Source organism: Marmota marmota, unplaced genomic scaffold (genome assembly GCF_001458135.2).
Source record: "Marmota marmota marmota unplaced genomic scaffold, marMar, whole genome shotgun sequence".
Taxonomy (NCBI): domain Eukaryota; kingdom Metazoa; phylum Chordata; class Mammalia; order Rodentia; family Sciuridae; genus Marmota; species Marmota marmota.
Window position 1 is genome coordinate 10,266,735 of NW_026000229.1, and position 14,562 is coordinate 10,281,296.

Here is a 14,562-nt window from a genome sequence, read left to right on the forward strand (position 1 = left end):
ATATATATATATAAATGTAAGGGAGAACGTATATTTAGGCTTTGGTACTATCTGTGATTACAGGTATCTTCTAGGGGATCTTGGAATATATTCCTCATGGATAAGGCAGTGCTGTTGTAGTAATATTAGATATATTTAGCCAATGCCGTTGTCTGTGTGGGAAGACACAGTATTTGTGCTTCCCCAGCTGCCATCTTCTTCTAAATATTATTTCTCAACATGATTTTTAATGAGCTCATAGACTTGCATTGAATAGTTGTAACATAATTTATTTTACCCATTTCCAGTTGTTTGTTAAATTAGCTTTAGCTAATTTGGGGGGGTTAGTTAACATTTTTAGAGATTTTCACACACATTTAATTGTTTTCTTCTGTCCTTGTTAATCAGAAACCTTGACCAGAAAGATAGAAAAAAATATTATTAAGTATAATGACATTTTTTTTTAAAGGTGCTCTTTAGCTGATTCTGGAGCTTTTGTATGTGAACCCTCCCACCCCCAAGTGATGAGAATTTTGTAGAATCTTCACCCTTTGGCTTGGGTATCTGGCCTCCTTGATTAATCCTATATTTTATTTATGATGAGTCTGTCTTTTTTGTGTTTTGACCTGTTTTACTTTGTATTACAAGAACCAGTCTCTCCTGCTTCTTCACTCCTAAATCTATCACTCATAAAGAATCTTGAAGTCATATTTATTTTCCTCTTTCTTATAAACTGCACATGTATTCTATCATGTCATGTATCAACTGTACTCTGAAATGTTGTCTGGAAAATCTCATCTCTGCTAAGTACTTAGAATTTTATACTGCTTGAAGACATCGTTATCTCTTGCATGGTTTATTGAAGCAACCTCCTGAAACAATCTCCTAGTTTTTGTCCTTTGCTTTCCAAATACAGAGTGATTATTTTAGTATATAATGTGACTCATAATCAGTGTTTTGCTTAATATCCTCCTGTTTCTAATTCCTAATTCTTGTTGAAAGGCAAAAATTCTTAACACTACTTAAAAGGTACAATGTAACATAGTTTTTTTCTTCCTCTCTAACTTGCTCTCTTTTCATTCTTTACCTGCTTATTCTACTCCAGCCTTGTTGGCTTACTTAATAAAGCTCACTAAGAACATACATATCTCTGGGACTTTGTGTTTGTTCTTCTCACCAACTAAAATGTTCTTACAAATAACTGTTTAGAACCTTATCAATGAGGTTTTCCCTAATGGTCTTATTTTAAAAGTCTAGTATATTTTAACCTTTCTTTGTGTTTAATTTTTCTCCTTACCATCTATTATTCAACACATAGTATGTTTTGTCATGTGTTTATTGTTGTCTCCTCCTACCTGAATGTATGCCACTTAATGGTAAGGATTTTAGTTTAGTTTTGTTATGTTTATGTCCATTGCTAGAAAAATAATTGACATGTAGTTGCTGCAAAGGAGTTATTTTAAAATCAATGAATGAATGTGTCCTCCTGCATTTTTGTTTGTGTTATTGCTTATTTAATTTTCTGGAAGCTTTTTGTTATTAAGTTTGCTTTCTCAATGTTTATTTTTATAGCATATTATTTTATAAATGGAACATTTTCTCTTCTCTTGAAGAATATTACTGGCAGCCCCCCCGCCAAAAAAAAAAAAAAAACCCAGATATTTTTCATGCCTGGACTGGTCATTCATTAGGTTGTTATGTCTTAATTATTTTGGTTTCTGTTTCATACTAAGAATTTTCCTCAGGCATCTACTGAACATTGGTCAACTATTTTTAACACACTGGAAAGCTCTTGGGAATCTCCGATTAATTTGGGTGGGTGATACCAATTCCTGGAACAATCGGTATTTGGTTTTTGGCTAGTCAGAGTCTCCACAGGAAAAAAAAAATTTAAATATTTATTTTTTAGGTATAGGTGGACACAACATAATACCTTTATTTTTATGTGGTGCTGAGGATCGAACCCAGTCCCCTGCCCGTGCTAGGCAAGCGCTCTACCGCTGAGCCACATCCCAGCCCTTCTCCACAAAAATTTATTCTTTATTCCTGGCATATATAATTCCAGTGGTTAGCATTCTGTTTGGGTAAGAAGACTAAGAACCTCTATTTTCAGTATTGCCCTTAACTTCTATATAGTACTACTATCCATTCTTGTGCGTAGTGCTGCCTAGTTCACAGGACTTTGTTTTATACCCTGCCTATGTAAAGAAGCAACAACCAAAGCCTGAGAAAGCAATATGCTTTCTATATACAAAGATGTATTGCTGTTTTTTCTTAGTATATTTTATTCTTAAGTGTTAATTCTTTAAAATTTATGTTATTACTGTTTTTATGGGCTTTTGGAAATATCCAAACATGTGTACAATTTATCTTTACCGTAAAAGCCCTTTGATAATTTTACATGTTTTGTTCATTCTTATTTCCCTAATGCCTATAATAGTGTTCAACCCCTAGCAAAAGGGCTATATGAGTGGTGTGTGTGTGACCAAGATCCCAGGGAAAAATTAGATATTCCATTGAATGGTATGGCCTGTTAGGATTGTAAATTCCTGTGGTAGCTTTGGAAGTTCTAGTCTAAGAAAGAGAAAAGCCATTGTTATTATTTATTGATTAATAGCAATTATTTAAAGATATGAGTAACACCTACATGACATTTGTATGTGAATGTGCCAGAACCCACAGAAACTTTTCTGAATTGAGAAAAGATTAATCCTGTTGATTGATAATCATTTTCTGATGTCTTAGCATTTTTTTTGAATCTTTTCTTTTGGGGGTGTGTGTGTTGTGCTGGGGATTGAACCTAGGGCCTGGTGAATGTAAGGCAAGCACTTTACCAACTGACCTATATCCTCAGCCCAGCATTTTTTTGAATCTTTAGTCTTTAATGTTTTATTTGACTTATTTTGTCAGTGTAGAGGGCATTAATTAGCGATATCTTAATTCACTAATGAAAAATATACTGTATATTTTTTTACAGTGATACATTTGATATTGCCTGGAATGTCAGAACTGGGATTCACCATAGCAGATTACCAAGTAGCACCTCCTTGCGTGATAAAGATGGGATATTTGCTAATTCAGCTAGCAGTAAACTACTGGAAAGAGCCCATGGAATTCTCACGTCAGTATTGATGAATAATATGGATTGTTTTGTTATGATTGGTTTATAATTTTTGGCTGCAAAAATGGGAAATGGTGAAGTATTATTTTCATGAGTATAATTTTTGGTGGGGGTCATACTGGGGATTGAACTCAAGGGCACTCCACCATTGAGCCATATCCCCAGCCCTATTTTTTGTTAATTTAAAGACAGGGTCTCACATAGTTACTTAGCATGTCACTTTTGCTGAAGCTGGCTTTGAGCTTTCGATCCTTCTGCCTCAGCCTCCCGAGCTGCTGGGATTACAGGCATGTACCACTGCACCTGGCTCATGAGTATAATTTTGATAGATATGTTCCACAAAGCATACAGTCAGTATTTAGAACATGAATCTAACACATTATTACATTGGTGGTTTTGCTGTTTCAGTTTTCCATATCACCAAAATAATTATGGAGATGATTATTGCTTTTGACAGATCTCACATCTTAAAGAAAGAAAAAACTTAGTTTTTGTTTATTTTAGAATTCCCAGTTGTTACTGCAATAATTAATCTTCTTTAAAAACATTTTTTGTAGTTGTAGATGGACAGAATAATATTTAGTCTTTAATTCTGAAAGTCTTAATAGTTGGGCAGGACATACATTATAAATGGAGTGATACCATATATAGTAGTATATGACATTTATCTAAGCCTGCCATTCCTTTTTACCTGACCATAGCACTGGTTTGAGGATACAGATATATAATCATGCATGTGGTACCAGTAAAAAGTTTTTAGTTACCAGCATTAACAAATTTCAGATGCTTAGGAAGAGGTGTGAAAAAAATGATTCCTTAATCCCTAAGTCCTTGCTTAACAGTATTAATAGACTAATATAGGCCTTGCTCTGTTCCAGAAATGTGTAGTAACTCTTTTAATTCTCACAACAGTTTTAAGAGGTAGGCGGTATTATCACCATAATTTGACATTATAACAATGAAAATCAAGGCTTATAGAAATTAAAATTATACCTTAATAGGTGACATTGGTCTCTATTTCAAGATACAGGTATGATACTGAGCTTTTGAATAAGAAAAAGAATGGAATAATTATTCTTTTTTTTAAAAAAAAAAAGTTGAAGTAAAACAGGAATCTTCTGCATTTTTTTATAACTTTATTTTATTTGTTTATTTATTTTTATGTGGTGCTGAGGATCAAACCCAGTACCTCACATGTGGTAGACAATTGCTCTACCTCTGAGCCACAACCGCAGTCCCTAATTTTTCATTTGAGACATTGTTTTGCTGAAAAATGTATTTTTGAAAGATTTATGAAATTTAGGCACTTCATTTATAATTCTGAAATGTCAGAAATCTTTTGTAGTTAACAGGAAAGTGGATGCCCTACTTACATCCAAGAAAATGAAACTGTACTTTAGATTGGACAATATTGCACTAATAATGATCAGACTTCCCCCTTTTCCTTTCTTACCCTTCTTAAAAGCATCTGCTTTATTGAACCTGGTAATATTTTCATATAGAGGATCTGTGTTCTTAGAAATGGGTAATACATTGCTTGATTAGAGACCTTGAAATCATTCACCCCTACAGTATCAAGTAACAAGTATCTTATCTTCTTAGGAGAAACAAAAACTTCAAATCCAAGCCTGCTCTTCCAAAGGTGAGTTTTGTGGGAAAAAAACAATTTTTTTGTTAGTAGTCTCTTAAATACTGCACTGCTTATTTTTTAAAATTTCTCATTCAAGCAATCATGATTAAAGATGAAGAATGCCTTATTAAGAGCCAAGATAGGGAGTAAATATACTTAGCTGAATCCATTTAAGAAATAACATTGAGTTCATCTATTCCTCCCATGTTCCCTCTCCCTATCCCACTATGAATCAGCCTCCTTATATCAAAGAAGACATTCTGCATTTGGTTTTTTGGGATTGGCTAACTTCACTTAGCATTATCTTCTCTGACTTCATCCGTTTATCTGTAAATGCCATGATTTTATTCTTTTTTATTGCTGAGTATTATTCCATTGTGTGTATATACCACATTTTTTTTTATCCATTCATCTATTGAAGGGCATCTAGGTTGGTTCCACAGTTTAGCTATTGTGAATTGTGCTGCTATAAACAATGATGTGGCTATGTCCCTGTAGTAGGCTGTTTTTAAGTCCTTTGGGTGTAAACTGAAGAGAGGGATAGTTGGGTCAAATGGTGGTTCCATTCCCAATTTTCCAAGAAATCTCCATACTGTTTTCCATATTGGCTGCACCAATTTGCAGTCCCATCAGAAGTGTATGAGTGTACCTTTCCCCCCACATTCTCAACAACTCTTATTGTTGTTGTTTGTCTTCATAATAGCTGCCTTTCTGACAGGAGTGAGATGAAATCTTAAGAGTGGTTTTGATTTGCATTTCTCTAGTTGCTAGTGATGATGAACATTTTTTCATGTATTTGTTGATTGACTGTACATAATCTTCTGAGAAGTGTCTCTTCAGGTGCTTGGTCCATTTAAAATTGATTGGGTTATTTGTTTGTTTGTTTTTGGATTCTTTATGAGTTCATTTGTACCCTAGAGATTAGTGCTGCATCTGATGTGTGAGGGGTAAAGATTTGCTCCCAAGATGTAGGCTCTCTATTCACCTCACAGATTGTTTCTTTTGCTTAGAGCTTTTTAGTTTGAGTCCATCCCATTTATTGATTCTTGATTTTAATTCTTGCACCACCTGAGTCTTATTAAGGAAGTTGGGGCCTAATCCCCCATGATGGAGATCAGGGCCTGCATTTTTGTCTACGAGATACAGGGTCTCTGGTTTTATTCCTAAGTCCTTGATCCACTTTGAGTTGAGTTTTGTGCATAGTGAGAGAGAGAGGTTTACTTTCATTTTGTTGTATATGTACTTTTAGTTTTCCCACACCATTTGTTGAAGAGGCTTTCTTTTCTCCAATGCATGTTCTTGGCACCTTTGTTTAATATAAGATAATTGTAGTTTTGTGGGTTAGTCTCTGTAGTGTCCTCTATTCTGTACCATTGGTCTACCAGTCTGTTTTGGTGCCAGTACCATGCAGTTTTTGTTACTGTTGCTCTGGAGTATAGTTTAAGGTCTGGTATAGTGATGCCACCTGCTTCAGAATCTTCCTACTAAGGATTGCTCTGGCTATTCTGGGTCTCTTATTTTTCCAGATGAATTTCACGATTGCTTTTTTTATTTCTATGAGGAATGTCATTGGAATTTTGATCAGAATTGGATTAAATCTGTATAGTGCTTTTGGAAGTTTGGTCATTTTGATAATATTAATTCTACCTATCCAAGAGCAAGATAGATCTTTCCATCTTCTAAGGTCTTCTTTGATTTCTTTCTTTAGGGTTCTGTATTTTCATTATTAGATCTTTCAACTCTTTCATTAAGCTGATTCCCAGGTTTTTGGTTTTTTTTTTTTTTTTTAAGATACTGCAAATGGGGTAGTTTTCCTTTCTGAGGATTTGTCACTGATATACAGAAATGCCTTTGATTTATGGATATTGATTTTATATCCTGCTACTTTGCTGAATTCATTCACTAGTTCTAGAAGTTTTCTGGTGGAACTTTTTAGGGTCTTCCAGGTATAGAATCATATCATCAGCAAGTAGTGCCAATTTGAGTTCTTCTTTTCCTATGTGTATTCCTTTAATTTCTTTCGTCTAATTGCTGTGGCCAGTGTTTCAAGAACTATGTTAAATAGAAGTGGTGAAAGAGGGCATCCCTGTCTTGTTCCAGTTTTTATAGGGAATGCCTTTAATTTTTCTCCATTTAGAATGATGTTGACCTGGGGCTTAGCATAGATAGCCTTTATGATGTTGAGATATGTTCCTGTTATCCCTAGTTTTTCTAGTGTTTTGAACATAAAGCGGTGCTATATTTTGTCAAATGGTTGTTCTGCATCTATTGAGATGATCATATGATTTTTATCTTTAAGTATATAGATGTGATGAATTACATTTATTGATTTCTGTAAATCTCTAATGAACCTAGATGCAAAAATTCTCAATAAAATTCTGGCAAATCACATACAAAAACATATCAAAAAGCTTGTGCACCATGATCAAGTGGGATTCATCCCAGGGATGCAAGGTTGGTTCAACATATGGAAATCAATAAATGCACTGTTTTTTTCATTCTCTTCAAATAGGTAACTTAATATTGAACTTCATATCATAGCCAATATGGATATGTTCTGTTTTAAAAAAACAGGCATTACTTAAAAAGTATGGATGCTAGAGAAGGATTCAGAAGAAGGGATGACATCTAGGTTGGGTTTTGTAATATATAAAAATTCAAGGTGCTCTTCCATCAAAACCTTTGGTATGAGTCAACAGTCAACATTTAGTTTTTACATTTGCATCTCTATGTGACATATACATGCTCCCTTTTGATAATAATTCAGTTATGTTAGTTTGTGGCAAGGAAGTGACCCCTTGAAATGAGGAGACAGCTTTTATGATCTTAGATTTATCCTATATGACTATAGCTTTGTAATGACAGTACTTCTTTTTTTTTTTTTTCTCCTCTCATAACTTGAAAGTGTCACTTCTATTAAATCTTCTTTTCTAACATGTTTTATTTTTTTGGTTATATTCTTTCAATCACTGGTCATTGCCCTTGTTTCTACTTTGATAATCTGTTTGTATCTTATACTTCATATCAAAATGATGGTAATGTTTGGCTCCCCTTGTAAATTTTTATAGTCACAGGCTCAAAACTATTTTTATTGTCCATTTGAGTCCTGTTTAATAGCATTAGAAATATCTTAGTCTATCCAGGCTACAAAATACCTTAGACTGGTTCATTTATAAGCAAAAAATTTATTGCTCACAAAGGGCTAACAGATTTGATGTCTAATGAGGGCCTCTTCTTCATGGATGGCACCTCCTATATGTCCTAACATGGTGGAAGGGGTAAACAAGTTCCCTTGGTATTCTTTTATAGGAGCACTAATTTTGTTCATGAGAGTGGAGACTTCATGATTTAATCACCTCCAAAAGTCTCACTTCTTTATTCTATCACATTGTGAATATTGTTTTATTATATAAATTTTGAAGCTGTCAAATATTCAGACTGCAGCAGGCAATATCTTACTAGTCTTTATGTGTACAAGCACCTTACATAGAATCAATAAATAATTGTTGAAAACAATGAACTAAGCAGTGACAACGGAATTGAGAAAGGAATAAAGTAGATAATTAACAAAAGCTCTTTTTCTGTTTAGATCTATGGCCCTTTTTCTTTTGTCATTTTAATAAATCTTAGTAACATTTGAGTTAATTACTCTTTAATATCCTAGGAATCTGTACTTATATGCAGTGTTTCTCTAGTAGTCAGAATGACAGCTGCTGTGTAGTAATCACTGTGACTATTTGGTGATTTGTCAGGTTATTGTGAGTTTTATGAGCAGAGGTCTGATCCTTAGTTGCTGAGGAAAAAATTTTGAAAATTCACTAGTAGGTAACCATTTGTTAAATTATTTAAAATTAGTTTATAATTTTGAATACCTACTACATGCCAGTTGAGTATAGAGTATTTGGGAAATACAGTGAGAGGCCTTGTTTGCTCAAAGCTTTTGTTCTGGAGAAGAAAAAGACAATATACAAAAATATAAATGGAAAGATAAATTAGATAGTTTGATATTATTTACAGTGAGGAAAATTAAATGACATAATTGACAGAGGTAGGCAACTGTTTTGATTCTTAAGTGAAAACATCCTGAGAAAATTATATTTAAATTGAAAGCCAAGTAAAAACTAAGCCTTGTGAATGGTCTGGCTGTATAGTACTCCAAGCAGATGAACAGGTTGGAAAGACTCCAGGGCAGGAATTCATGTGTATTTAAAAAATATTTTTACAAAAAACTCTTTTAACAGGGAGGAAGGGGAGTGGAGGAAGTATGGGTGGAAAAGATGGTGGAATGAGATGGACATAATTATCCTAGGTACAGTATGACTGCACATGGTGCGATGCTACACCATGTACAATCAGAAAAATAAAAAGTTCTGCTGCAGTTGTGTACAATGAGTCAAAATGCATTCTGCTGTCATATATACCTAATTAAAATAAGGATTAAAAAAATTATTTAAGATATTGTCTTAGTTATTTTATGTAGTCTACATGTATTTTTTATACAATGACAAACACAGCAATTATGTATGCTATATTATTAATATTATAACAATTATAACTTTAAATATAGATTTTTAGATTATAAAAGTGAAAATTTATTTCTAAGGCCATTTTCTTTTTCTTCCCCCTCCCTAAGTAGTGTTTTGTTTTGTTTTGTTTTCCCTCTCTTTTTTTGATGTTGGTGGGGATCAAAACACATAATTGCTAGGCAAGTATTCTACCAATGAGCTATATCTACAGCCCCTTCCACAGTATTTTAAATTCGCAGGGGATCATTTTAGGCTTCATTACTGATTTGTTTTTATTTAAGGATAACTTGTGTATTATTCTAGTTGAATCTTGACCAGTATATAAAATTGTTTTTTTTTTTTGTGAATATGCAGTGGATTTTCTTATGAGAATTAAAGATGCAAGTAAAATTAAAACCCTCCAAAGTTTATCACATATGCCATTTTATACATATATTGTTACTTTACATGACTTTTATTTATTTATTTTGTTGGCTATACTTTGTGTGCTACCATTGAGCTACATTCCCAGCTCTTTACATAACTTTTTTTTTTAAATGTTAGTAATGATTGCAAATATTTTTCCATGTCAGCAAATACAGGTTTGTATCACCTTTATGTGCACTATAATATTTGGTTATGTGAATGAAACATACTTTATTTAAATCATATGTCTTTTCATAATTTTTCACTATGTTTTGAAGTACATTGCCTTAGAAATCTTGTTTGATAAGCAACCCAGAAGGGAACTTGCTTATCAGGAAGGTTTTACTAATTAATATTCTCAATGACTGTGTCTGTCTGCCTATTTCCCATTTATTTGAATATAAGTGAGACTGAATAATTGTCTTTGTGTTACTTGACATTTTTATTTCATTTGAAATTTGCCTATTCAGGTCTTTTCATTTTTGTGTGTGTCATGTATGTGACACAAAAACTTTTTAAAATTTAAAAGTTCTTTATATATATGGATAATAAGCCTTTGACACTTGTTGGAAATAATGTTAATTCAAGTCGTTTAAAATGTGTGCTGTCTTTTTTCTACTTGAGAGTTTCAATATTTTGATGTTTATATTGTCAAAATTTGCATTTTATCAATTTGCCATGTTTTCATTCAATCTTGTGATTTTCATAAAATAAGATCTTTACTACTTTTTAATTGATCTAGGAGATCAGAAACCTTGCCAGCACACCTGTTGCTTCTAGGCACACACCGCCTATGGAATTTGGAAGAAGCTCTTAACAACTGTTCTAGGGATAAACTGTGATTATAATAATTGTAGTGATAGTACAGATGTCCTTTTCTATATTTCTGGGACTTCAGAAAATTAAAGTTATCTTTTATGTGCTTTTTTGCCAGCAGAAATAGATTTAGTAGCCAGAGTCTCTGCTTCAGTTGTATCTTCCCAGTCTCACATGTGGCTATTTGATTGACAAACTTAAATCATATCCAGAACGCTAGATATAGTAGAGTCTGGAGATTTTTGTTGTTTAGTTTTTAGGTTCTTAACTTTTGGAGGAAGGAAAATGAAATAGATATTAAATATCAAATTTCCAATTTTATCACAGTCATGAGGTACGATGAATGATTGTATGGATAGGAAATTAGGAAAACTCTCTGAGCATTTTTTTTTTATTCTTAGATTAATATGAAGAATTTATTTTTTGCCCCTCTTTTTCAGCACTTGCTGGAGGTAAATTCTTTGAAGCATCTAACAAGATTGACCCTACAGGATCGCATAACTAAGTCTCTTCTTCATTTGCACAAGAAGAAAAAGCCTCCCAGCATCAGTGCCCAGTTTCAGGTTATTTCCAATTTTACTTATCTCTATAGTACTACAGACAAATTGTGGGTTGGAAGGGTATTTCATTTTAGATAATTCTGTCTGTAGTCAGACTTTTCTGTATCCTGTGAAGGGATCACTTGCTTTATTTTTTAAATAGAAAAAGAGAATAATACCAAGGAGCCAAATAACTTACTGTGTGCTAGTAAGCTTAAATAAAAAGCAATGGTTATAATGAAACAGCTGCAAGAATTTTTTAAAAAGATCCTTTATTTGTAATCATATGCATTAGTGTCATTTAGTTGTGAAGCAACTAAAGTGTTACTTGAGCAGGCCTTGGTGCTGTCTACACACTGTAGAGTCTAGTTCTTTGTAGATTTAGAAAAACAAAGATAAATGGGTTATAGCATCCCCACCCCACCCCCCAAAAAAAATAGTCAAGTGGTAAACACTGCTGTGAGATGGTATCAGAATTTATTAATGTATAACATAAATAGGAGCATAATCAGACTTGGTACAATTGTTTGGTGATTAGCACTCTTCCCCCTGATTAGCACATCAACATGAGAAGCCAAATTTTGATCTAAAGGCAATTTTGGTAAGGGAACATTAATACCATGATTGTACAGTATAAAATCATTGTACTGCTAAGTATCCTTGGATATAAATATCATTCTTTCTTTCTTTTTTTTTTTTTTGGTTAAATGAATGACCACAGTTGTTGTTTTTAACTTTATTTTTTTCATTTATTTACTTTTTTTTTTATGTGATGTTGAGGATTGACCCCAATGCCTCATACATGCTAAGCAAGTGCTCTACCACTGAACCACAACCCCAGCCTTATAAATATCATTCTTACACCAAAGAGCAACTATGAAAAAACTATACTCATAATCCTATCTTGTCCTTCACTCCCTCTTTCAGAAATTTCAGATATTCTCAACTTATATTCATTTATATTTAATTTTTGCAGAAGGATCATCTTTAATACTTCTAATACATTGTCAAATTATAATAAAAGTAGTTAATTTTTGATTATTTGGAAAATATAAATTAGTAAAACCAAATGAAAATCCTCTACTATCAAGAGTACTTTATTTTTCAGGATGTTTACTAAATATTTACACATATTCTTTTATCTGATTTACACATATGCATTATCCCACCAATATGTGAGTTAAATACTATTGTTCTTATCATATAGGTGAGGAAACTAAGTAAAAGGTTAGGAAATGTCACATGGTATAGATGGATGGTATACCAACATTTACGTGAATGTTTATTTTCCTCAAAATGAAATCTTAGAACTCATGAAGGCTTAACTGATACAGGAATTGCTCTTCTGCTATAAAAACCAGAATACTGGAAAAGAAATATGAATCAAATGTTTTCAGATATTCGGTAATAAGCATTGCAGGATTGAGTCTTTCAAAAAGGAAAAGAAGTGAAGAAAGCCTCAGATAAATGTCTAAAGGCAGTTTGCTAAAACTCAGAGAAAACCAAAGCAGATAAATGTTTAGTAATCTTGCTAACAGAGGTAGATGCAGCTGGAATTTGTGAGGCAGTATAGTGGAAAGAGGAAGCTTTATGGAAGAAAGCTATACATCTGCTAAGGGGTCTCCTTGAATCTATGTCTGATTGCTGATCTATGCATATGTAGGTTAAAACTTGCTGAGACTGAGGAAAGAATCACCAGAATCCTGTAAACGTAGTATTTATAAAAAACTAGAGGAATAGTTATATTCCCATCAACCTGAGTAGAATGACCTGTTGGTAATGGTTCAGAAGACCACAGTTTAGTAATAGGACTGAAATAGTCTCAGTGTAAAGATTGCCTACCTTCACAAAGCTTAAAAGCAAGTCTTTTTTTTTTTTTTAACCCCACCTTTGTGGTACTAGGGATTGAACCCAGAGCCTTGCATATGCTAGGCAAGTGCTTTACTACTGAGTTTCATGTACCCCCGCCCCTTTTTTAAATTTTGTTTTGATGCAGAGTCTCCCTGAGTCATCCAGGTTGACATCAAACTTGAAAGCCTCCTGCCTCAGTTTCCAGAATAGCTAGGAATACAGGCATGCACCATCATTCTTCGCTAAAAACAAATTTTGGAAGAATCAAACTAAATAACTTAGTGGCATGCCAGGAATAATATCTGTCATTTAAAGAAGTACAACAGATTCAACAATGTAAAACACAAGTGTAGGAGCCAATGAGAAATTGCTAGGCATGCAGAGTCAAGAAAACAGTAATCCTTAACAAGGGGCAGGTGAGGGGGATTACAGAAGTGACCCAAAAATAATAGGCATGGTGTGAATAGTAGATAAGAATTTCAAAATAGTATTATAGATCTTTTAAATATGCTCATAGATGTAATGAGAAAAATGAATTTGATGAGAAAAATGGAAGATACCTCTTTTGGAGTGTATGACAGTCTCTGCTCATTCTGCACACTGCTTTAGGAGAGGAAGCCGCCATTATCTTTTCTTCTTTCCCACTTCCCTGTTGCAATCAATAAAGACCATTCATATGTTAAAGAAGAGAAGTAAAAAGACTCCAAATGAAACTTTTTTTTTTTGAGAAGGATCTTGCTAAGTTGCTGGAGCTGGCTTTGAACTTGCAATCCTCCTCCCTCAGCCTCTCAAGCTGCTAGGATTACAGGCATATACCACCACACCCAGCCTAAATGGAACTTTTAAAGAATAAAAATGTAATGTCAGTCAATAAAAAATAAACTAGATTGGATTATCATTTTATTAAATAGTTCAGAAGTAGTAAATTTAAGTCATTTAATTTTTAAGATAAAGTTAAAAAAAAAAGATGGGTGGGTAAAGAAAATATCATCAATCACTTGTGGGATCGTAATTCTTACCTATATTCTGATCACTTCAGAGAATCACAGTAAGTAAACAATTAAGGAGTATTTCAGGGCTGGGGATGTGGCTCAAGCGGTAGGGCGCTTGCCTGGCATGTGTGCGGCCCGGGTTCGATCCTCAGCATCACATACAAACAAAGATGTGTCCGCCGAAAACTGAAAAATAAATATTAAAAAAAAAAAGTATTTCAAAGACTTGAGCAGCACTCTTCACCTTCTTGATTTCAGCTAACTACGGAGTATTCATTCATGTAAGTGCCCATGGAACACTTGTCAGTATAGGTCATGAATTAAGATAGAAAAAAAACCTTAACAAATTTAAGTAGTTAAAATCATAGAAAATGTTTTATTTGACTGTGATGGAATTTAACTAAAAATCAAAGAAAGATAGCAATCACCAAATAGTTGGGAAACAAAGGCCAGACTTCTAAATAATACATGAAACAGAGAGGGAAGAAAAATGAAAAATATTTTAAATGGAATAAAATATCAAAATTTTTGCACTGCAGCTAAGGCAGTACTCCAAGGTTAATTTATAGTGTTGAATGCTTGTATTAGAAAAGGAAATAGGTTTTTTTTTAATAAATCCAGTGTTTGGTTTTTTTTTTTTTTTTTTTTTTTTGTAGTTCTATATGGACAGCGTGCTTTTATTTTATTTGTTTATTTTTATGTG

At 33.3% G+C, this 14,562-nt stretch overlaps 1 protein-coding gene across 10 annotated transcripts in view; it reads left to right on the forward strand.

Moving 5' to 3' along the window:
* The window catches only part of Myo9a (myosin IXA), a 261,808-nt gene that overhangs the window by 155,883 nt on the left and 91,363 nt on the right, over positions 1–14,562 (forward strand). For all 10 annotated transcript variants that reach the window (XR_007343894.1, XM_048793402.1, XM_048793403.1 and 7 more), the window contains exons 18-20: positions 2,957–3,100; positions 4,703–4,742; positions 10,918–11,040. Coding sequence is in view for 9 of the 10 variants with exons in the window: in XM_048793402.1 (XP_048649359.1) it covers positions 2,957–3,100; positions 4,703–4,742; positions 10,918–11,040 (307 nt within the window). In the remaining variant the exon portion in view is untranslated. The remainder of the gene's footprint in view (positions 1–2,956; positions 3,101–4,702; positions 4,743–10,917; positions 11,041–14,562) is intronic.